General features: G+C 43.1%; 1 protein-coding gene across 1 annotated transcript in view; it reads left to right on the forward strand.

Moving 5' to 3' along the window:
• gabra3 (gamma-aminobutyric acid type A receptor subunit alpha3) overlaps nucleotides 1-19687 on the forward strand; it is a 55444-nt gene extending 35757 nt beyond the window's left edge. The window contains exons 5-10 of the mRNA XM_008290111.1: nucleotides 1374-1456; nucleotides 3524-3667; nucleotides 7454-7606; nucleotides 11123-11328; nucleotides 19186-19224; nucleotides 19367-19687. Coding sequence (XP_008288333.1) covers nucleotides 1374-1456; nucleotides 3524-3667; nucleotides 7454-7606; nucleotides 11123-11328; nucleotides 19186-19224; nucleotides 19367-19687 — 946 coding nt within the window. The remainder of the gene's footprint in view (nucleotides 1-1373; nucleotides 1457-3523; nucleotides 3668-7453; nucleotides 7607-11122; nucleotides 11329-19185; nucleotides 19225-19366) is intronic.
• The last annotated feature ends 6386 nt before the right edge of the window (nucleotides 19688-26073 follow it).

Below are 26073 nucleotides of genomic sequence, written 5' to 3' on the forward strand. Positions count from 1 at the left end.
TCAAATTTGTCCCCCACTTTGGTTTATGACCAGACTCCTCCTCCAATGACATTCCTCTCACCTTCAGCTGTGCTACATGTTTAATGCTAATTAGCAAACTAAGATTGTGAATATGACAAACATGACACCTGTAAAAAATGACCGTGTAAGCGTCGTCATTGTGAGTGCCTTACAAAGCCGGCACGTTTCTCAAGGCTTTGCTGCGCCCAAGCAGAGATGTCATCGTCACTGTAACGTACCTGATATGAAGCTTTGTCACTGCACAAAGACAGCTGGCTGATCAGAGCGATTCTGATTCTGTTATCGTTTATCTTTTTCTTTCGCCTTTGTTTTTGTCAGAACATCAGCGCAGCTTAAGAACGGAGATGAATGCCATCAATTAGATGCTGGTTTAAGTGCTGTATGATATGCGGCGGTGCGATGCTCACATTTGATTTATGTTGTATTGCATTAATTTGCGTAGTTACTGAGCCACTTATCAGTAATGAGGCAGCACCAGAAGGAAACCACAAGGGTGGGGAAAAGAAAAGGAAGAAAAAAAAAACATGTGCAGGGTTGTTATAAATGCAACACAAAGAGCTGCTGACAAACACTAAGTTTGTCTGTGATGTTACACGTTTTAATGCTGTGCCTGCGAGAAACATCACACAGGGAATCCACTCACGACACGTTTAATCCCAGCATATCAGTGTTCCTTGTAAAATCTGTACATGCTACCAAGGCACAAAATATTATCTAATGCAAGCAAAAAAAAAAAACACTGCAGCTGCATTGAGTTTAGCAAACATCTTCCAGAAATGAGAATTACACATAAACTAACTGCATTCGCTTGCTCAGTTATTCCACTCCCATTTTTTTTTTTTTTATATAACTCAGTTTTGAATTGATGCATGGTCTATAAATGTTGTAATTGAGTTACAATAACCCAGTTTGTGGTCCATTTATGAGGAACTCAGTCCACTGACGAATGGTTTTATGGGTTGCTGTTTTGTTTGAACTCAGCAAATGTAATCCCCCATGTTGATTAAACATGTATGAGCGAGATAATATGCACCATTTCACTGTTTACTTACAGAGCGCCTTTTGTGGCTCGGCCATCTGACCAAATGAAATAAACTGCGGTGCTCCCTGGAGGATTTTTCTTTGCCAGTCAGCCGAGGTTGTCGTTATGGCTGACGGGGGTGGGAGGGAGGAGGGAGAAGTCGGTTCTGCCTTTAGTTTTTATTCAAAAATATTAAAGTGTACCCTGATATTACGGCGTGTCTACATTCTGATTAGAGAGCTGTATTTTGTTTCTGGAGACGTACCATGATGCGTTTGCCTCGATCCGACTGCAGCCTGAGTGTGTTTTTTCTCTCCCTCTGCCCTTTCAGGTTGACCATTCATGCCGAGTGCCCCATGCACCTGGAGGATTTCCCAATGGATGCACACGCCTGTCCTCTGAAGTTTGGAAGTTGTAAGTTGGTCCAGATGGTCACAAAACAAAAAAAAAAACAGAGTTTAATATAAAATCACACTGCAGAAACAGCGGTGATTGTTCTCTGCAGGTGTTAGGCACCTCTCCTGACCTGGAAAAACTTCAGAGGATTGCACTCAGCACTGGGAATATGATGCGAGGGGATAACAGTCAACATAGCAAAAAAAACAAAAAAACAGTCCACCACTGGGGCTTGAAGTAAAAGTTCCCTTGATCCCAAACAAGTTGGAAAGTATATTTGTGCCACTTGCTGCAGAACAAACGGTTTCAAGGACCAAAGTTTAACCATGATCATGAGGAGGAGGAACTTCACTCAGAGCTAGACTGAGAAGTTAGTAACACATTTATACAAATACGCTGATTTCAGATAAACAGTATCTGTATTGCTGAGTATGCATTGGACATTACTGCAGCTATAAAGTGTAGAAATTAGTTTACATAGTTTGTCTAACAGAGCACAATAGCAAGAATACTTCTACCTGCAAAACAGTGCCTATCTCCATCCGGTCCATGTTATGCCTTCCATGTTCGTGGGTCGTCCACACAGACCAGTAGGGGTATAATACTAACAGCTATGCATCTATGGTGTCTACAGTCGTCCACGTCTGAAACCTGTATTCCAAAATACTTTTTCCTTTCAGTACTTACTGCAGCTGCCCTTACAAAGCATGTAGTGTTGCATTCAGCACAACTAGGGCATGATGTCACTAGACCGATTACCAACCCGGCTAACAATCAGGGCCCATATGTGGCATTTTTTCCCAAATAATGGCTATTTTTAATAACCGATTATCAACTACTTAAATGGGTCTGATGCAGTGGTCTCAGCTACATCACTCTAAAGTCGACACAACCTGCAAAAATTCAACACGAAGCACAAACCAGGAAAGTACCTACTTTCACAGTGGCTAGGCTATGCTAACAGCTAGCGGCTAAGCTAAGAGACAGCCACACATCACCTCAAACTGTCAGGAAAACAATAAGAATGAATGCTAATGTAACAGAAAAGGAAACGGTTAAGAAAGCAGAGAACAACAATCAGCTGTTCAATCATAATTAGTCGATCTCACAGTGAACAGATGAGATCCTGGTCTGTTAGGGGTAGGACTGGAGAACACCCTAAGAGTCCACAGCCATGACAGCAACTCTGTCAGGCTGTACTTGGGACGTACATTAATGTGGGAATGCCATGAGTTTTCCTGATAAATCAAATAGAGTTGAACAGACTGATGACATAATGAAATCACCGGTGAATGGCTCAAGGATTCAACAAGTCTTAATGATGCATCATCTGGGAACCGGATCAGATTTTCTGCCAACCTGCCATCACATCTACCCATCTACCTCCTGGCATGTTTAGATGTCACACTCAATAATTAAGAACTGTAACCTGCTGGTGGCACTGGAGGAAAATACCAAAGCAGCTAGGACCTCTGGGGATCATGAATATCTATAGATTTCCAGTCCAGCACACAGTTGTTGATCTATTTCAGTCTTTACAAAGTGATCTATCACAGGTGGCCAATGGTGCCGTCCTTGGAGCCATGCTAACGTGGCTACAAAGTGAATTTTCAATGAGTATGGGAAATGTGATGCCTTAAGAATCCATCAGTCTAATCGATACTGGGTGTAACTAAGAATCACTCTCTCACTACAATATTAAGATGACTCAATCCTTTATTACTTGAAATCAATAGTAAACTTCAGAAGCTTTCTTGCCGAAGGAGATGTTGCTCGTCTGCTATACAGCATAGACCAGGGGTGTCCAATCCTGGTCCTCGAGGGCCACAGTCCTGCATGTTTTAGATGTTTCCTTCTTCCAACACACCTGATTCAAATGATCAGGATCGTTATCAGGCTTCTGCAGAGCTTGATCATTTGAATCAGGTGTGTTGGAAGAGAGAAACATCTAAAACATGCAGGATTGTGGCCCTCAAGGACCAGGATTGGACACCCCTGGCATTGACAGATATAAGAAGATAAAACATTACTTTCTTATTTCTAATCTGTGTGTTTTCTGCTGTTCTTCTTCTCCCTGTCGTCCAGATGCTTACACCAACAACGAGGTGATCTACCTGTGGACCCAGGGGGACGAGAGGTCCGTCGCCGTGGCGGAGGACGGTTCCAGACTGAACCAGTACGACTTACTGGGACACGTTATTGGCAAAGAAACCATCAGTTCCAGCACAGGTACACTTTACGCCACTCTCAGTCCAGCCAGAAGCATAAAATATAATTCAAATTAAATCAGATTTGGTGTGCTGGAACAGGCGAAAGGTTAGGGCCTACGGCGAGCATCACAGCGCGCTGAGCTCGGCCGCCTGCAGCGTGCAGAGACTGGTCAGCCAGGGAAAAAATTTCATAGCAGTTTGACGCATCAAATTCTATTTTGTTGGAGGACACTCCGAGCGGTGAAAGAAAATGAGTGTGTCGTGGGATGGAACTCCTACCTTTGAAATATAAACTCTGATTAGTTTTCCTGCATATACTTTGTAGTACATTAAATTGCCTTCTCTCTGTTCTGTTGACATTTGGCACTGGCGTGTTCTCGTACGGCGACAGTCTGCAGTTTTCTCCGGCGTCATTTTGATTTCAGCTTCAGTTGTTTGGGTCCATCGAGAAAATGATGACTGTTATCAGTTTTTTCGGGGGAAAACCATTCAGCACATTCGCACAGATAATATGAAGAGGTGTGCCAGAGGTGAAAGACTTATTTACAGTCTGTTTTTGGGCTACAGCCCAGAGTCGACTTTAATAACCGCAAAATTAAAGGGAATATCTTCCAGCTCATGCTTTTGATTACGTATTCATTTCATCTTAAAAAAAATTCGTCTTCAAAACTGTTGCGGGATCCTTTTATCTGTCACACACGATTCACTTTTTGTTATTTCCCCACTGGAGGACTTAAAGCTTCGGGTAGCACTGAAATAACAAGGTACACTACAGCTGTATGGTGATATATAACCGAGTTCAACCACCTCCGAGAAACTGCTGTGTTTTTATTATATTTACGACTAACTGTCATGTACTAAAAACTGTTTAAAAAAAGAGTTACTGAGAGTTTTAAAATATCTATCAGGCGCGTTGCATCACTACTTACTAACATCAATCAGCTTTAGGCAGCAGTGCAGAAAGACTGGATGAAGAACTCATAACTGCAAAAACTAGAAGATAAAAGGTTGCTTGTGTAGGGTTGTTCACTGAAAGCATGCGTAGCTTACGACTGAGCCACACCAGCTTCCCGTTTAGAGAGATTTAACCTCTGCGTAGAAGCTGTTTGCTCGTGCAGCTCTCAGGAGGTGAGCTGAAGAGTCGCAGACATCTGTCAGACTTCACTTGCGTTTGGAGACCAAAACACTAGAAACCACTTTGTTGGATGGCACGCTCCGCTTTTTTTGTTTTCCTCGGAAGCCAAAAAGAAAAAAAAAGCGTGCTGTTGAAATGATAGCGCTTGTTTAACTCTACAGAGGATGCTTTCGTCGAGCCCGTCTTTATTGTCGTGCTGTTCGGTGGTTTGAACTGAAGTCAAGAGAACAGCGGCGGCGTTTTAAAGGCCGACATGAAGCCTGGCGAGAACCGAAACTCAAGGTGGAGTCAAACGATTCTTTTCATAAACAGTTTTCGGTTTATGGACGCCAGAAAATCTCATTGCTTTAAACTTTTAAACCTAATGGACTACAGTGAGCTGAGGGAACGGGAGGATTTGAGCCAGTGCAGCTCTGGTCAGAATCTGCTCAGAAAAAAGCACCTCGGGGAATGGAAGGCTGTTTTTCTCATATCTTTGCAACACAGATTGCAGACATGGCAATGTGAGCTGGCGCTTAGGGGAACTGCGAATTTGTCCATTTGCTGCCGTCAGTGGCAAATATCAAGGGGTTGGAGTGACGCAGGTACAGGTTCTTCACGAAGACATCTATAGGAAAATGCAAATGCGTATTTAAAGGAATATGCCACTGAAAATCTACGTCTGAAAAATCAATGGCTTGGTATTAGCTTGAAAGTCGGCTCTGATGAAAAACCTCTGGGAGGACAACAGTTTGCAGGCAGGCCTCACAAAGGAGAGCGAACTTTTGAAAGTCAACTTAGCAGCTACAGGAGAGTATTTACATAAAAACAAAGCTGTTCGGAAGTGTGAATGAATATATTTTGATATTGATTAGCTTCTGTCCTTCATGATGTTCAGGGAGGTTTGTTTATTCCTCAAATCAAGGTTTCTTCTAACATACAGGTCAGGGTAGAGCGGAGCCAGGGGGAACTGGACTCCTTATAATAAGACACAAGCTCCCCTGAAAACATGATTTGTGAAATTAATAATTACGGGCAATCCTGATGCCAACCAGATTCAAACAAAACAGCAGAACAAACTTTCTGCACTGAGGTTAAGGCACAGAGGGGCTGGCCTGGACCGGGCATCGCTGGATAAGGAGCCAACACTTGTCTCCAGTCCGTTGGCACACCGCGCTAGCTGCCAGGAGTGTGTCACTTAAATAGAGATGATGTGGGAAACAGGGTCATGGGTGCCTCTCAACCATTAGACCCACCTCGCAGGGGCAAACACCAGTCGCCTCAGTCTGCAGCCTCCACCGCAGGAGGGCTGCAGATGTGAATAGGGGCGATGCAGCCACAGCTAGTACCTCACAGGAGACCTGCACAGAAGCCAACAGGAAGTGGAATATTTGGCTTCATTATCAAGGGATGTGATAGGCTGGAGCATGCATGGATTTAGGCCTCGTCCACATGTAGCAGGGTTTTTGTGAAACCGAATATCCTCCCCCCCTACATACATATCGCCTTGTTTTTAGAAAAGGATTCATCCACACCGAACCGCATAAGTGCGTTGTCCAGCACATTCAGATTCTACGTGAGGATGTAATAACTCCGACAACAGGAGCAAAGACCGGGACGTACGGAAATTGTCACGCCATTCCTCTGTCTCAAAGTTCTCCCACCAGCTGGCAGTGCGTCCCAGTCTGACCCAAAACCGGCGTCGGTGTCTCTGACGGAGAACATGTCTCAGACGTGGAACGGCAAGGTGGCGGAAAATAACGTCGTCCTTAACGCCGTCCATCGCCTGTGTTCTTGGAGCGGTATCTGGGCCTGGACCAGAGACAACACGGTTCTGAGGGCGTCCACGCTGTTTCCAAATGTAAACACAGGTCACATATGTGATGTAAAGAACATGTTTTGTCGCAGGTAGAGACGTTTCGAAACCTAAAACCCGGTTATTGACGTCCACATGCAGACGCATAAACGGAGGATTCGCAGATCTTCACTTTGGTCGGAGGTTTTTGAAAGAATGCCGTAAATCTGCGTTTTCGTGTGGATGACAGGAAACATCGTAGAAACATATCTTGGTTTTGTGAGACACACTGATACGTGTGGACGAGGTCTTAGTCATGAACTTTTTCTTTGTGTGTTATCAAGGTGGTTTTGCATCAAATGCATTTAAGTGAAACGATGGAACTTTCTGTCAAACAGTTCCTGCTGCTGATGAGGTGTCTATTGTGGGTGCACATCGTTTCATCTCCCATACATGTGTCAGAAAGACTTTAATAGACCTGCGTCACCTGATTTGTACCAAAAACACTGACGTTTGCGACCTTCATTCAATTCCATTCGTTCAAATGGCACTTTTACCTTCCTGAATGGGTTCTGGTTTAAACTATGTGACCTTTTTTTTAATGAAAAACTCACATCACCATCTCTGTGGACGATCTCTAAGCGCATTGTATCGTTTAGCCAACATTTTCCGTGTTTTCATTCGGTTTAATTGCTCATCTAAGGGACTGAAGACGATCCTTGTGAGCTACTTTGATGATGCAAGTGTACATTTAATGATCCTGCTTTAACAAATCCATCTTGGAATAATTTAGCTTGTGTTGCTCCCAGCTGGGCATAGCTGTATTACTAATTATGACCCTGTGTTCTCTTCCCTTCTCTCCCTCTCTGTCTCTATCTTTCTCTCCTTTCCCTCAGGAGAATATGTAGTGATGACAACATATTTCCATTTGAAAAGGAAAATTGGCTATTTTGTGATTCAAACCTACCTTCCGTGCATCATGACTGTCATACTGTCTCAGGTCTCCTTCTGGCTAAACAGGGAATCGGTTCCTGCGCGCACCGTGTTTGGTGAGTGCCAGCTTACGTTTCTAATCCAACCCAATAAATTCAATAAATGACTCAGATCATTTGTGGAGAGGGATTTTAAACTGCAAGGTAATGTGGAGGGCTGCATCTGTTCCCACCGTCAGATGATTCAGCAAGTTGCAAAACAAGTGGGAAAAACAAAAACGGTTCTGCATGAAAAGTTCTAATTCTAAACATAACGATGTAGAAAACAGAGCGCGGCGCATTCGGACGCACATGAGCGTGGAAAGTAATTTATTTTTTCCAAAGCTTTTATCGCAGTATTGACGCGATCCTACCTCTGTAACTGCAACACTTATTAATTAAGGATTAGTAGAAACAAAGTAGGAAAATATGAAAAAGCGCAGCAGCTGACGGACGAGGTGCCGCATCTCGTGATGAGGATGCTCAACCGATCCGACAGCAATACAACAGCCAGCCTGGTTCGTTCTCAGCGTCAGTGCTCAGAGAGCGCTGCTTGATTTAGATAAAATCAGACACGTCCAGTTTAACAGCCAGGATAATCCCGCTGAAGATAGTTGGGTCACACGTTTGCAGCAGTGCAACAACACAGATCAGTTCGGTTACAAGGAAAAGACGGGAGATCAAATCCTCGTTCGTTAGTCTTCGTACACAGTGTTGCTGTTAATCAAGAGGACACCAACACATTAAAGCAGATGTAATCTTTGATGAGAAAACCTTTTTCAAAATGGTAATGTGTATTATTTATACGCAATAGTAATTTGATTTAACCCTTTCAACACTAAGTAACTTTGGCTTTGATTACTAGGAATATCAAATCAAACTTTATTTATACAGCACTTTTCATACATGGAGCAACGCAAAGTGCTTTACAGTATTAAAAACATTGTCAAAGAAAGACAAAAAAAGACAAGAAAACCCGTCCCCCCTTCCCCAGACACACACTCACTGTAGGGAGACATGGCATGGCACTGAGGCTTGCAGAAAACGCTACCAACTGAGGCCATCCACTCCGGGAGGAGTCGCAGACCATGACCACTAGGGGGTGTCGGCACCCGGACCCCCCAGATATATATGCCTGTTTGCCAGGGTCCTTGATAGGGTTCCTAGGGGGGTGGTCTTTGCTGCTGCTAATGGGTAGCCGCGATTACGCTAGCGAATAGCAGCGTAAAAAAAAAATAATAATTTGCTGCAAATTGGGCCAATACGTTGTTTTTGAGGGTGCGTAACGGGAAAATATGTCACAACAAGCGCCGATGGAGTTCCACTGCTCTTGTCTAAGCTAACGCTGCTATTCTCTAGCATAATTGCCGCTACCCCTCGAAAACAACATATCAGCCCAATTTGCAGCAAAATTTTTTCAGGCAGCAGCGAAACTCCGTCATGATGCTGGCGAGAACCCTGCATGCAATTATTATTATTATTACTATTTGCATAATTTATTTAATGACTGAATCACTTGTTCACATCCAGGGATTCCCACTGATAGCCAATCAAAATGACTCTAACAGGAAGTCGCCATATACCGGAGCCGCTATACCGGTCTGCAGGGTGGACGGGATCAAAGCGGCAGACCGGTTTAGTGGTCTGCAGGGTTGAACGGGGTAAAAGCTGCAGACCGGTATAGCGGGCTACAGTGTTGAAAGGGTTAACATGCAATTATTCTCATTGCTCATGTAACACCTGACCATGTTTTTTTTTTCTATTTGTGCTGTGAACAATACATTCAATTTGTCCAACATAATACATGCTAAGAACATTGTGTCTGCTCCGATCACCAGATACTCGACCGTGAAATGTAATTCTCCATTCCCCTCATTTGTTGCTATTGTGTTCCATAATCTAGAAAAGCGTCCTCTCACCTGCGCATCTTAAATAATTAGCATTTTGATTTGAAAAACGAAGCACACGCGTACGTGAAGCAGCATACATTGTACGATAGGTGCAAACCGAAGAGCCGTTCAGACTCTTGAGATGCTGAACAGCTCGCTCTACCTTTTGAATTCCGAGCGAGCACAGCTCCGAAAATCATTTCAGTTACGTAAGAAACTCAATTTTTGGAGAACAATTTCCGTCGCATTAGGAGAGAGTCGTTGTAATCAGCGTTGTTTTCTGAAGGGAATGATTGAAACATTACTGTGGGAGACGCAGCTCCGAGCAGTTCAGTACTCTATGTTCTCACCGTCAGCCCAAATGACGGTCTTTCAGTTCATCAGCAACTGCACTGGTTTTTGTTCCATGGTAGGCTTTAAAGTTGTATTTTGTAGGCATGACTAAATACGTCCTGGATTTTATTTCAGGACATTTTGTTACTGCGAGCACCCCCCAGTCGTCCTCATCCTACCTGACACCAATTAATCACCGAGCTAATAAAACCCACTTTCTGTACAGACGAATAATTAAATCGAAACATGGCGCAGAGTTTAAACGGTGGAACACGCTCAAGTTATGCAAAATGTATTACCTGAAAAAAAGAAAAAAATCAATCAGTCTCTGGCCTTAAAGCGAACGGTAACCTATCAATCTTTTTGTCACAATCTGTAATTCCTCACCTGTGACTTACTGAAATGAGTTGACCTCCCTCTTCTCCGACACGATATTCCCCATTTAAAGCCTCCCGGGTATCCGTCCTGTATCAGATGAGACGGGCCGGAGAAGCGATTGTTTTTATCTGGTCCGATGGGCGACCATTGTCCGAGTCACATTTCATTCCGAGCAACGCTGACTGCAAAGGCCGGAATGTGAAATGATCTGCGAAATTTATACGCCAGGGGATTCATTTCCAGATTAATTAATTTTGGTCTGCTGTTCACTTTTAACACGAGGGGGGTAATTTAACATTTCTACTGAGATAACCGTCGCACACAATCCCACAACCGAGTCTGTAAATGTATGCCGGGCCACAGCATGTGTGTGTCTGTCTGTGTGTATAAGCTTTCTTTTTTTACAACTTGGGTCTTATCAAAGTGGTTTCCAAATGGCTTGAAGTCACTGTTTTTATTATTTGTTGACGGTTCAAACCCTTCGACTCCATTTGACAGGGCTTCTATTGATGCCAGAAACACATGCATCAGAGTGGCTGGAACAAAAAAATGCAGCCCGAGACATCCCTTAGAACGGTTCAGTGCACCGAGAAGGCTCGTTCCTCGTCGTTTTAACCTACAAGACTGACCCACTGTACTCGCAATGTTTATGCATCAGTGAATTGTGTCAGCAGTATCAGCCTCAACTTCCTGATTTCATACCGATTACGTAAAGCTCCGCAATGCAGTCGACCAAAACATCATGTTCTGTTGATAACTTTTAACCTAAATGTGACCTTAAGCCCCCCCAAAAATACTTTAGATTAGTTTTAATAATTATTTTGCATGTTTTAAGGTGTGCACAGCTTATTTTTCTGATGCATCTCTACAGGTTATGAAAGCCATGATGGCAAAACCCAATCCTGACTCAAGTTGTAAAGAAAAAAACTAAAAACTTTCCTTGCAGTGTTTCCTCAAAAGAACTCGTTTACTGATCTTTCCATTCTGTCCTCAGGGGTCACCACTGTCCTAACCATGACCACCCTGAGCATCAGTGCTAGAAACTCCCTTCCTAAGGTGGCCTATGCCACCGCCATGGACTGGTTCATGGCTGTGTGCTATGCCTTTGTCTTCTCTGCCTTGATTGAGTTTGCCACTGTCAACTACTTCACCAAGCGCAGCTGGGCATGGGATGGGAAAAAAGAGGGCATGGAAATAAGGGTGAGTAATACTTGTTTGAAACAGTTTCGTATTATAAAAAAAAAAGAATTAATGGAAATGTCACGCCTGCACTTTCGATTCAGCAATAACGATCACAAACACCGCAAGAAACAAAAACGTTTTTTCGGAACACTTTTTTCTTGCTGCTGATTATTATCTTTTTTTTTTATAAAAATGCTTGAAGCTGCTCAGAAAGTCGTCATTTTTTTTTACACTGGAGGAGTGATGAGGGGAAATTGCACTTTGGAAACACTGATAGAAAGTTCCCTCTTTAACGCAGCCCGGAGTACTCCATAAAGACTATAAAGAGACCTTTTATTTATTCATTACCAGCCAAATGGAACAGGGACAGTGGGGCGGAACAGTGAGGGAAGAAACAGAGGTAAACTCCCAGAGACATTGGCCCTGATTTACGACGGCAGCATATGTTCAGCTCCCATCCTAAAGTCAGTGTGGCTCATTGTCCCCCCCCAAAAAAAACTGCATCCTCATGGCGAGATTTACACGTCTTGAGCAGACTGTTTACTTTTTTTTTGGGCATGGGGGGAGGATGGAAGCTGATACATCACAACTTATAGATTTTTAATTTGTCAGCTGTCTGGGCTGTTGGTGTGTTGTTTATAAGGATACAAAACAGGGAGTGGATTTACATTAAGGTAGGAACGCCGAGTGTTCCAGCACCAAGTCGCTTTCTGTGCTTGACCCCGTTTAAAATAAAACGTGGTTTCATTTTGCACGAGTCTAAACAAGCTGCTCTTCTCTGAAACCGACGTGTTGACATAAATAAAGCCTGATGTGTTTCTCATGATAACTCCCCCCCCAGTGCTTAAATTTACTATGATTTCGGCGCCGCTTTATAACTCACATCAAATAAAAAGAGATAAACAGCATGGGGTGGTATCAGAGCAGGCACAGAGAAGTGATGAGGAAAATTAAAGCGCAACCTGAAATGGTGCAGAAAAAAAACATCTATATCTGTGTTTCCACATGAGCCTGATTGAGTTTAAATATTGTTTAAATGGTGCTTTTTGTAGTTTTCTTAATTGGTATTCTGTTAAGTCAGATGATTATGCTATACGTGGTCAAAGCGCCAAACTTTAAGACAAAAGAATTTTTAAAAAACAGCCTCGAGCTCAGTTTTTATTTTGCTCTGAATGCCTCCTTTGTTTCAAATTTCCTCTATTCGCCCCAACAAATCTACTCCAGATATTTCACGCGTGCCTACCAACAGCCGTCCTCTGTTGCTAAGGTTGTTGCTAAGGTCGCTGGGTTGTTGGTGTTGCATATTTCAGACCGGATTTGGGCTCGGAACACGCTCAGATATATTTAAGAAGCTGACGTTTTGAGCACAGAATTAGGAAAAAGAAGAGGGATCGCACAACCGTTTGTTGACGTCGACTGCGGAAGCGTGCCGAGGGGCAGCTTCCGAGCCAGCGAGTCAGAACAAGAGGGGCAGGAGCTGAAACAGACGGGCCAAACCGAGACGCTGCATAAAGACACGCAATAAGTTCAATAAGGATACGTTTTGTGAACTGTTAATCATACAAAGATATGCCTCTATGAACTTGAAGAACCCGCGTTATGCACACATTTACAGGTTTCTGATTTTATTTTTGGGGGTCCATTTTAGCTTCAGTCTCTTTAAGGCCTCCCTTCAGTCAGTCTGCTCCGAGTCAGCTGGCCACCAAAGCGAGGCATCGCTGGCTATGTACCTTAACGCTGAGTATAGGGATGCACCCCAAGCAGTAGTGGTTGTAGTCAAAGATATGTATAATAAAGGCTAGATGTCTCATCCGTGCTGCCGGCCAATGGAGTCGCACGGCCACACTGGCGGCCATCTTGGCACGGTCCGCTGTTGTGTTGTAGTGGTGCATGCACTTTTTAAACAACCATAACTTGCTCAATTTTCCACCGATTTTCAAACGGTTTGGTTTGTTATAAACGTCAGAAGTGTAGTTATAAACATAGACTGTATAAAAGATGGACGTAGCAACCGGCCCTAAAAAATGAAGCCAACCCGGAAGTGTCAAAAACCTGCAGCATCACTATGTCCACTAGCTGCTGGCTCCAAAAAGCCCTGGCTCCCATAGTAATGAATTGGATCACAGATGATCACAGATCACAAAATACCGCTTTCCTACAGCTCAGGATTGTTTTCTTATTAGTTTTCATGGTCAAATCCAGAGATCAGGTGGCCAATCTGAAAATAAATCAATACTGAATTTTTAAAAAATCGTCAACATGTTGCGGGGCAAGGGGCGTGGCTGGCTTGATGGACAGTCGGCAGCGACGATGCAGACGAAGCGAGCAGAAGGCGGTAAATGTGGGCGGGCAGAGAGGGCCCGCCTCTCAATCCGTCTGACCAATCGCTGCTCCTATGGCTCTGCCCCCCTCCGACGATTTTTGCATCACTGGCTCCAAAAATCCAAGATGTCAACCAGGAAGTAGCAAAACCCTGGCTTCATTTTCTCAGTGCAGAAACCAACGGGTGACGTCACGGCAGCTACGTTCATCTTTTATACAGTCTATGGTTATAACACCGTACTTATGGATAATTATGTATTTGAATTATTTTGTATTTTATTTGTATTTTTGTAATTTGAATTGTAGCCACGTTAGTTACGTCTGTAAGAAACCAAACCATTGGGAAATACATCAAGATTTCAGCAACATAAGAATATTTACATTTGTACAGATCACTCACCTTCCTTCAGGTTCTGCCAGAGAGCTGCCCTGAATCAAGATGGCCGAAGGGTGATCCCGTTCAAAATGCCGCCTTGAGACATCTAGCCTTTATTAAACATATCTCTGGCTGTAGTGAGTAAATAATGGCAGACGCTGCTCATTCTCTGTGAGAGCCAAACTAGCCTCTCGGCAGACATTACATGGTACACAGTTTTATGTAAATCGGTAACAAAAGGAAAGCCTGGACTTCAAATGAGACGTTTCAGGTAGGTAAGGAAAAGAGAGTGGGCGGGAATAAGTCCCTTTGGCATGGACTTAGGGCTTCTACAATATTAAAACAGCAGATAATGAACAGCAGAAACAGTGTGAGATAAATGACTAATTCTTCCAGCATTTTATATTCCAAATCGATGACAATTTATTAGCAGCGGCCTTAACAGTGGAGGGACGGCCTTCTGGGATGCCTCCAAAAAGCTTAAACATTACATATGAAACCGCCCCGGTGGTAAACAGCGTCGAGGTAAATGCTGTTGCTATGTCGCTGCTAGCAACACTCCTACCAGCCACAGAATAAGGAGAAACTTATTTCTTCTGTGACAGATGGTGCCACAAAAATATATTTTCTGCTACTAATGTACAAACTGTTTGACACAATCGGTACAGCCTTCCCAATTCTTTTGTAGCTTGACATTTGGTCCTCGGAGTGATTGGCAGAAATGCATACTGCTGCCACAGAACTTCTCAGTCGGTGGGGATAATTTGCAGAGCTACATTGCTGCAGACTGGAGGGTTTTTGCTTTTTCCTTCTTTTCTTTTTTTTTTCCCCCTCCTCTCTCTTTTGATGGCTCGTCTTAATGGCAACAGCCTGGACTGTGTTCTCAGGGGCTATGCTGAGCATGCAGTTGTCATGATAGATAAAAAAGAATGGGGTCACAGAGGGAGACGTGGCACTCCCATCGCACTCCCTGCTACAATGAGCTACTGGAAAGCAAGGTGATCAGACTGCATATGCCTTTTTTTTTTAAAGGAAAAGAGAGAGAGCATAGAGGGAGAAAAATTTGAAGATAAGTGTCGGGAGATAGGCTTTTAGAAAAGTCTACAGTCTGCTGTCATCGGAGATAGGGTCTCAGCCACCCCTTCTACCGGAACCAAGCGATGACTTCATCACCCCCAGGCTCTTTCTTTTTTAAGGTCTGAAATGGTGAGCTGTAGACAAGTCTCTGCACACTAATTTACTTTGCTGGTTATGGAGCTTCTTTGCCATTTTCTTCCTTTTCTGTCGCCTAACATTGTGTTTGACAAGCGATCTACCTAATTAGCTCTCCCCTCGCCGGCTGAAGGTGTGCTTATTACGGAAATTAGCCGGTGGGGAGTTTGGTTGGAATGAGAGCGTACGTATTCATGGCACTCCGTGACACATGATTGGACACTACTGTGTTAGATATTATGTGCTGTTTTCGTCTGCAGAGACGGCAGCACCGGCTGATTGTATATGAGTTTCTCTGCGGGAGCCAAAGAGTGATCATAGTTTCACATGTATCCGCACCTGCAAGCACAAACGATTGACAGACATTTTAACACAATAATTTCTTAGAAAGCCCAGCCTGTCATCGTCAGTCCTGTCCGTGTTTTGTCAGTGTTAAAAAGCTACTGAACAACAGGGAGGTTACTAATGCTGCGTGTTAGCAAAGCAAAACTTTACTCTGCAAGTCTGATGTACTCAAGTGGAAAAAACAGTGTTGAACTGCCATTTCTGGAGGCATCTTGTTATTACCTTTTTTTGATGAGAATATTTTCACACCTGTTTTGTTTGAAGTGGTTATGCTTGGGAAGCTTCCTCTAAAGCCGGGCTCACACTGCAGGGGTTTTAAAATCCTCACAGATTTTGAAATCAGGTTGCATCACTCACACACACGCGAGGAGGAACTTTAGATATTCACCTCTCTAATCTCAGACATGCACACGCTACATGATTTGGAAATAATGGTGCATCACGCACTACAGGATATTATTAAGATCGTCGTGCCGCGGGGAGCAGCGCTCCACCACACGGGATCTCATGTGCTGCAACAACTTGTACCACGAATAAAACTTTACAGTGAGAAACGAACCAAAGTAGAAGTCTGGATGAGAAAATGTTTGGGAAGATGTGGTCAACATGGGTTTTTCTTTTTTTAGTGACAGATCAGTTATAATATCTGTAGCTAACGTTAGCCTCAAGAGCTAGATTGTTTGGCGTTGATTGGCACACAGCTCCTGGCGGCAGCACGATAATCAGTCATATTCTAACTTGCAGATAGCAAACGTTTTGATATTGATCGGAGCGGCCCTGATGAGTCTGGAAGCAGTTCAGGAGTTTCAGAATCAGAATACTTTATTGATCCCAGAGGGGAAATTGTTTAGTTTAGTACAGGATCTGTAAACGTCTCACATTACCAAATTATCTGAGACCAAATTTCTCCTCAGATTGTCGGGAGGGATGAAACCAGGGAGCAGCGTGAACCTGGTTTAGCCACAACAATTAGGAGTAACATTTGTAATATCGCTGCTAAACTGCTTAGCAAGATGAAATGAGTATCTGACTAACCATCCTATGACTGCATGTTGGTGCCATCATGACTGGATGTACGGGGTTTCTTCCAGTTGCAGTACAACAATGTGGTTTTTCATGAGCGGTGAAAAGCAGAAGCTTGTTTTAAAGTCTGAAACAAAGGAACAAGAAATACAAAACCAGGCAAAATAGAAACAAGACAGATAAACACGTGAAAGGGAGCGTTTGGCAGAACCAGCATTTTCTCTGATATGGGATTACAAAGCATGTTTAATTAACACCGTCTGACAGGTAATCTGTAACACAACCTGCTGTGATGAGATCAAGCCGAGGCCACCTCTACAACTACCTGATTTGCAAAAAAATTGGTAGCGCAAGTGCCACTCAAACACACAAACACTGAGGCAGGAGGACACGAGCGGGGACATTGTGGCTCCCTATACACAGTCTGTACACTCATACGCCCACATGCTCACATACTTGAGGCTATTAAATATGCCAACACCTCATCTCCAATCTTAGAGCGGGACAGACTGTCACAAGGTTCGGCTACACGCACACATGCGCACACCGAGCTCCACGCAGCAGGACACGGCGAGCCACGGCTACCCTCAGGACACTTAATCACACTCATAAAGAAATTCTGATGCAACAATTTGCAGAAGTAACAAAGACAAGGTCAATAGATGCATTGTATTTCGGGGAGGGGAGGGGGGTATTTGTGCCTGCAGCCAGCCGAATGACTTTGAATTGTGCACAAGAATCTTTGGCCGCAAGTAAATTATGAGCTGCGTCATATTAGGTTCATAAAAACGCACATACAACCCAATGCCACATACTGCTTCCCCAGTAATTAGACCATATAAATTACTGCCCATTACAGCCCGGCTAAATAGCAACAGAAAATTACTTGGCATAGCTCATTTGTCAGGTTACCGTGCAAAGAACATCCATAATGCCAAAGACTGCAGAGCTTAGGGGGCTATGATTAAGGTCATATGACATGTTCCAGTAGTCATTCCCCCCCTTTTTTTTCCTGCTGACGTAAGCCGCCGCTTGTGATGGAGGACGCTCGCTGTAGCGTTGGATGTGGAGGAATCAATATCGTGGAGAACTATCTGGTTATCAGGGGGCATCAGTGCGACTCTTTGTCTCTCTCTTCTCTGTTTAAATTGACTTAGGATAGTAGACCCCTGAGGCAGTAGTTCGCCATTCTTCAGTTTAAAGCAATCAACTGTCTCGGAGCTTTGTTCGCTCCACGCACGCCTTGCCGTGCCACCGCGGAGGAGCTTGAGGGATCGTACTAATCCGGTTGTCCTGCTCACTTGAGGAGAAAACGCACTTATCACGATAAACATATTCCCTCCATCACCTTGGACCAATAGTGTGAAGCTTAACAGGAAGTTAATAACGTCGTTGTGATACCGAGTGCCAACATTATTTCACCGAGAGAGAGAGTTTTATGCATAGCGGTGACACTGAACAAACACACGGTTCATGACTTTTTTTTTTTTTTTTTTGCATTTAAAACCATTTTTTTCTGCCTCCATTTGTGAGTCTGTGAATACTGAGGATAAAGGGCAAACAAAACATTCGGCGACGAGCTGTGTGCCGAAAGAGATCCACCGTGAAGCATTTTGAAGAGAGGAGAAGGGGACATTAGTTATGCTAATTAAAAAGATGGAGTGAAGGGAAAAGGAAGGGAAATTAAATGAAGCCGAAAAAGTGGAGCAAAAATTAAAGCTGGGCTCAAAGCAAAAGTGAAAACAGGGAGCAGTAAAAGTGAAACTCTGCTACGTGACACACACACACAGCTTTAGTTTCGCTGCAGACCTTAAAGTGGCCACGGTAGGGATGGATGGTGTGAAGGAAATTACCAAAGCACAGACACACACACAGGAAACTAAAACTCTGTCCGGTAATCAATCTTAGTGCCCTACTTGTTCTCCCACATCTACCGTGTGCACCGCGCTGTCGTCCGTGAGGCTGACAGGATCCTCCAGTGATGCAAGTTTAGCTATCTGAGAGAACCAATTTAGCAAATAAAACTCTGTCTCCCGGCGCGATTTCAATATGAAAGACAGTCTAATGATTTCTCTCTAGTACCGAGAAGACGGCAGTCTCTCCAGCCAGCTTTGTTACACGCAGCCTTTGTCGTGTTTGTTTTATCGCAAGCTGTTTGCCTGAAGAAGGCCTGGCTGCTCCCATTGATACAAGTTGTCAGACATGTTTTCAGGCACTTTTTTATTTTGCTTTGTTTGTAATCCTGCTCTGTGCTGCTACTGCTACTGCTAGCAGTATCAGATGCCAGTCCAGCCTGGTTCTGCAATGGTGCAAAACCCGACTATTTTGTACACTCTTAATTTTAGCAGCCTGATCGTTTTGTCATGATTTTTTTTTTTATTATTATTATTTTTTATCATGGCCTTTTCTTTCTGCAGTCCAGATTTGTATAATGCAGATTTGATTAGCCGATATTAATAGTGTAAAATGTTAACAAAACAAAAAAAAAAAAACAAAAAAAGTACTTCTTCCAGCTAGATACTGATGAATAGAGTTTGTAAGTTGGGTAATTTTAATATAATTGGTAAACTTTTTTTCTTTTCTACTTTTCTTTTCAGGAACCGTTTCAGGCTAACATGGCCAGGATTAAAGATATGGTTAGGCTTTTGTTTTGTTCTTGTGTGTGTCGTGTCTCGTGGTGTTGCTTCTATTTCCTCTTTATGAGTTCAAATGGAAGTATTGTTGAGTCCGTTGCTTCGCTCCTGACAACCTTTACTTTACTGCCTTTTTCCTTTTCAGAGAAGAGAATCCGCGACTTTGTCCAAAAAGGCAAACAACACCTTCAACATTGTCGGAACCACGTATGCCATCAACGTGGCCAAAGACCAAGGCTTGACGACCATTTCCAAGAGCGCCACCGGAGCGTCGGTCAAACACCCCTACCTGCATAAAATGGATGACCCCTACACAGAGGCCAAGAAGTCCTACAACCGCGTCAGCAAAGTGGACAAGATATCGCGCATCATTTTCCCAGTTCTGTTCTTCATCTTCAACTTAGGCTACTGGGCCACGTATGTCAACAGAAAGCCCGCGATCATGAAGGCCAACAATCTAAACTGAATTTGACCAGAACGTTAGGCTCGATCTAGTCCGGTTCGGAGGGTAGACAGGTTTGCAGGAGGCCAAGTCCATTACATCTTATCGTGTGTGTATGTGTGTGCGCGCATGTTTCGTGTGTCTGTTTTTTCTCAAGCGTTTGATATTTTTGCACGTCTGTATAGATGGAAGGCAAATCTGAACATACGGTAGACTCACATATAGCTGTGGACCTTGGAGGAAGCACACATCGCCCCATCAGTCTGTGTTCGTGTAGCCTTTCTTTTTTCTCCCCTCCACACACTTAGCTCTGGCCCTGTTCCCCCCGTCGTGAGTAACCGTTTCTTTGCTGTATCTTGATTGCTTGCCGTTTTGTAGAGTAGTCAAATCGTGCTCCCACTATGTTTTGACATGTTTGCACTTTGCTTATAATAAGTTAGAGCAAGCATGCGTTGGAAGTTTTCATTGTCGCACATTACCAACGATAAGGCTTTGACACGTCCATCGATTTGACAACATGCATGCACACACAGGCACACGGCAATGCATCAGGAAACGCCAGCAGAGCCATTGACTGGTTGCTCTGATAGCTGGGGGAGGCCTGTATAGTTCCATAGGAACATCATTAATAATCGTCAGTGTCTGGCCTTCAGCTTGCGCTGAATCGCAAACAGTCCCAACGCCGCGTCATCTGGAATTGCTTTCGTGTCTCGCGGGACTGCCTGTACATTTTCTCGTCCAGTAGCTCTTATTGTTTTAACTGGCTGAGTATGTTCAATGACAGAAGCTATGTGCCTTGGTAAATACACACATCATAAACAAAAAAAGGCTTTGACATGCTTACACTTGCATTCACGACACATGTATGCACACAGAGGTCTACGTGTACATTACATGCCAACATCGACTGGTGTCCACAGGCTCCGCGCACTGCACTCCGTGGCTGTGCCTCACCCGCCATCAGCCCCGTGGGCACGGTCACCAAGTGTAAAATTGCCCATTAGTGTGGAAGGTTAACAGACCTCTGCCTGTGAAAAGACGAAGCAAAGAGATTAAAGGATCCAATGTAGTCCATAACGATTATCATGTGCATTTATGTTCTGACTCCTGGTGCGGTATCTCCGTGAGCTGAGCAGTCATGACAAAGTACCACCATTACCTCAGACTGAAGTCGAATTCTGGATTGCAGTTTATTGTATGTTTTTGTTGGAAGTGCAGCACTAGATGCATTAAATCACAGCAGAAAGTCTTTATGTTTATTCGGTATACTGTGTGAGGCTCCTCAAGCCTTTACTTCCTGGTTTTCTTTGCGTCGGTCACGGTAGCCTTTTGGCTCCGTTAGAATTTTTCTGCACTTCTGCCTCGTCGTGAGCAAGATTTTGTTCCACGCTGTACACTTTTGCCCTTTTTATATTTTGCTGTGTAAAGTACATTGTTGTTGATTTGACTTGTCTACATATGCTGTATTGTTTTCGTGTTTCGTTGTAGACAAACAAAGGCCGATATGTCACGATCACACAGTGTTTCCAAACAAATTTCAGAGACGCCAAAGCAAAATTCTGTCGAATCAATAATAAAAGAAGACCGCCTAGTTTCTTAAACAATAAACAAATCAAAAAACAAAAACAAAAACAAAAACAAAAAATGAATTGCTAAGAGACCACGCAAAGCGATGATCTGAGCTGGTTCGTCTCCAGCGGCACCAAGCGTCTCCGACTTTTGTTTCCGTCTGTTGAGTGACATCTGTGCTTTTGTGTGACTTCCTGTATTTATGTGTTGAATCTGGTCTGTGTTTATACAGATGTTATGTAATGCTAAATTGCTTTATTTTTTGCCAGACATTTTTTTTTCATTATCTTAAATATAGACTCTCAAACGACTACTGTACTCGAGAGCCCCAGTCGATCTCCTCAACCTACGTCTTCAGCAGTGAGCCGAGGAGAATGAGCGAACTGTCCTCTGAGCGGTTTGTTAACTCCACAAACCGCGTACAGTCTTTTAAGTTTATGCATGACAATCTGTACACGTCTACGTCTGCAACCTCCAGTATAACGGTGTGTGACACTCTGAAATAGGGCTTAGTACCAAGTGTTCCTGTAGTTCATCCCAGTCGCTCGTAACCTCAGCAGCATCTGTATAAACACACTTAAACTCCGATTATTTGTGCATATTGATGTGATGCTTGTATTTTGCAGCTGGCACAGAGTTCTGAAAGTGTTTTACCCTCGTTTTGTGTAACACAGACTCTACGTTTCACGCACACACTTAGCTGCCACTCGATTCATCTCAATTAACATTAAAATGCAAAATGGAGCAAAGAGGAGCTACATGACCACAACAACTACAATTCTTATTTCAGGTCTGACCGCGGAAACTACATTTCGGCCGTCGAACTAGAGTTTAGCTTCATCTCTTCGAGACATTCTCAACACAAATGAAGCAGCATCTCCCGGTGAACCATTTTCTATTCAACCACAAACAACAAATGGACCGACATAATAAAGCACCACATTATAAACTCCGAGATAGAATTGTGAGGAACCTAAATTATCCAATCAAATTTTTACAGACAAATGACATTTATAATTACAAACCCGGTGAACCGCGTCCCCGTTTATTAGCAATATTTATTACCTCCACATTTTTTTTGTGGAGCAAACAACCGACATCCTGCTGCAGACACAGTATGGATTTTTGAATCAAATACATTTCACAAAGCGACCGTAAAGCACCCCGTCCCCCCTTTTTCAGACTCGATTTTTATCATTTTGTCTCAAACAAAAGCGATTCATCACACACTTCTGCTATTAAGCCCTGCTGGCTGCTTGCTAATTCGGGATCTGATGACACGCAGCACTAATGTTTATGTATGATTCCTGGGAGTAATGCGATAGAGGCAGCGTAGGTAAACAGATCCGAGCAGTAGCCGCTGAAAATTTTAAAATGCATTTGTGAAATAACTTGCATTTAAGATAGTTATCCTCTAAGTGACACGACTGTCGCGGTTGTAAATATCGCTAAATGCCCACGGGCTCTTGTCGTGTCAACATGTAGGATAATGTGGTAACCAAAGATAAATCCACTCGGTAATTTCAGTAGTGAAACAGACGTCCTTCACATTGCAAAAGAGAAATCAATATTTGTGCATGTTGGTAAAATGATGCATCTCAACTTGTCCAATTAGCTCCATTAGGAAAACAAACGCTCCTCACAGCAGCTAAACAAAACATTTATAGCAAAGCAACTTCTTTTAGACGCCAGTATCTTACCATGTTGGCGTGTTCCACTGGGGGATATGACACTTGAATATTTCATGAACTTCTTCCCTTATTCATTACTCTGTATGTTAATATTTGTCTGTGCGCTGGACAGCTGCTGTGACACATTTACCGATTGGAAAAAAACAAGCTGCACTATATGCAGGATTATTGTTCATATACGTCTGTGCTTAGCCAAAAAAAAACACAAAACGGGAAAACACTTCCAGAGTTGCGAAGCCACGACTTGTGAACTCTGCAGTAGAATCACTGTCATCCTAACTGCTCGACAACCGACTGGCCAGGGCGAACAAAACATGTGAAAAAGCTGAAGATGTATTGAAATAGTATTCTGAAGAGTCTGCATGATGTACATCTGCCATGTTAGGACGAAATGTTTTTTTTGGGGGGAATTCAGATATTTTTTAACATTCCTGAGGGGGTTTTGATAAACTACTGTGTTACGATTGTGTTATTCATGTGGTGAGTTGTTTTGTTTTTTTCCCCTCACAGGGCCAGAGTTAACTTCAGCAGAAACATGTCATCCTATAAAATACAGTATATTAAGACTATATTACTATATTAATATATTTATGCTATTCAGTACAGCATTAAATATTATATGTTTTATACGACATAACCTCTACAGCGTTGATGCAAATGCATAGAAAGCCGTAGGCAAATAGACGAACTAAACAAATTATTAAACTAAATGGCGACGACTCTAATTGCTCAGAATAGTGTGACTAAGTTGTGAATTTGTAGATATTGTGAAATCAACTCCGATAGTTTTTCTGTGAATATGTCACGTCGTTTATTTTTTACATCCGATAAGTACTGCTGTCTCACACGGAGCTCTGTAACACTACGTGTTATGGCATTATAAAGACGTACAGTAGAGATAATATCCATCCAGCTATTTACAGGATCAGTACCTTGTGTGCACTTTTTCAAAACCTAACTGTGAATTAGCAGCCGTCTGCAAGCAGAGTTGTACACACTGTGTTCTCTGTCTCTCTCCAGCAATTTCACTGCATGTCCCTACGCATTGAGAGATCAAAGACTTCCTCCACAAAGACAGCTCCGGGAACTTTGTGGACTCTTGTGTTTTTGTCGGGAAGTGCTCTCTATATGCTCAGTGACTGGACTCTGTATGTTGCCCTCTCTTGTTCATGTGCTTACTGTATGACATGTAGCAAATGGAAGTGGGGATTAAAAGGACCATGTATTTTGTCTGGGAGTTATAAGGCCCTTCTTGCTCGAGCCTCGAGTCCTTCAACACGGACTCGTCTGACGTCCCCCCTTCGAGGCTCATTTGACACTTTTTTTTGTCAGTGCTGTGCATGCAAGTCCTTCTGTCTGTGCTGTTTACACTGTGATTTATTGAGGAAAAAAAATCAAGCAGTACAATGTGAGGAGGACATCCTGCAGGGAGCAAACACACAAAGCAAAGCACAGCCATCGGAAAACTCTCCGACTACTGTACGTTACACACACAACAGGTAAAATAGCCAATGCCGAGCCTACAGCTGAAGGTCTACACTGTACATTTCAATAATTATATTAGATATTTAAATGTTGCGCCTCATTCTAGCCTGCTGGCATTTGCTGTCCAAACTGTCTTCTAGAAAATTATTTAACAAACAAGCATCTTCATGGTCAGGATGAGAAGAATTAGGGTTTAACGAGGAAGGCTGCAGGTGGATGCTGGGGCTACCGCTAATTTTTTCAATCAATTAATCTATCAAGTATTTTACAACTTAGCGGATTTCCCCCAAACGACAAACCTTAATTTCATTCATTTTATTTGGGCTTTATCTAGCAGCTACAAGTCTACAATACATTAGAGAGCTCTACATGCTAATGAATTGACAAGCTTAGCTGAGTTTTTCTGGCATCTTCCAGAACACCACCTTCATGTTTCCTCCTCCGGTGCTCGTGCATTGCGCTAATCTTGCTTTGCATAGTTTACAAACCACACTCTATTATGTGGTAGTCTGAAGTACCCTCGTACTTTTTAAAAGCCTTGGGTGGTTTAAAACTTCCACCAAATCAGACTCTGGTGCAGCCTGTGTTATTTAAATCTGTAGCACCGAATGTACCCGACGAGTGATCAGAGCCCAAAACAACTTACATGACGACAATTACACAGCGACATGTCCTTGATTATAATCACGGCAGCCCTTGTGGATATACAGAACAAAGACAGGATGCTGGTGGAGTGTTAGATTCTGCTTTTCCAGAGCCGAACAACCAGAAAGTATAGCAAATATTCAATTCAGGAATTCTTCAAGGCCCCTTCTCTGGGAGGAAATTGCCCAAAAAAAATCCCAACAAGCTTTGTGGTTTTCAATATCAGCGCAATATCTCATCCTGATTCTTAAACTTCAATCAAAAGCTATTAATAAATGTCTATACAGGTCAATAGCTACAGCAGAGCGGTTTCAATTTGAACCAACACGACTGCACTCTGCAGACTTTGAAGGTTACTGTCGCGGTCTGGCTCCGGTCCAGTCCCGGCTGCCCTGTAGGTGCCTTCGACTGCACGGGAACGCTGTTATGTGTAAAACTAAAGCACCTCATTTTTCTCAGCACGCCGGGGAAAATGAGCTCTAAAGCCCCCCACGTAGACATATAAGGTTGTTTTCTTGCTTGTGCTCGCTATGATAAATGAAATTACCCATTACGCACTTAGTGGCAATTGTTCATCGCATATAGTGCTTTGTTTTTTTTTTTTTATGTGAACTACAACGCCGCCGCTGTGCTCATGTCCTTGATTTCAAACATAGCCATAGAAGACACTTTAGAGGATTTGATCACATTAAGGGCCTGTACGCGGTCAGGTTCTTCTCCTGGGGTAATAAATAGCTCCACAGTCTTGCTTGATTGGTTAAAGATGCTGATAAAGATCTACCATGTCACACTAAAAACAATTTCCTTGTGCAGTACTTGACATAGAAAACAATAAGAGAGATAGCAGCGCCAAGATAATAAAAGGAATCTCAACATATATCCGGATGGAGTGAAAGAAGAAAGGGTGAAAACAATCAGTCATGCCCACAAATCAGCTCTCATATAAGCCGCAACCTGACGTCACAGGATGAATGCTTAACAGTGAAATCATTTAGGCAGATAATCTGTTAACCTAAACCA

The sequence above is a fragment of the Stegastes partitus genome, unplaced genomic scaffold (genome assembly GCF_000690725.1).
Source record: "Stegastes partitus isolate 25-593 unplaced genomic scaffold, Stegastes_partitus-1.0.2 Scaffold655, whole genome shotgun sequence".
NCBI classification, from domain to species: Eukaryota; Metazoa; Chordata; class Actinopteri; family Pomacentridae; genus Stegastes; species Stegastes partitus.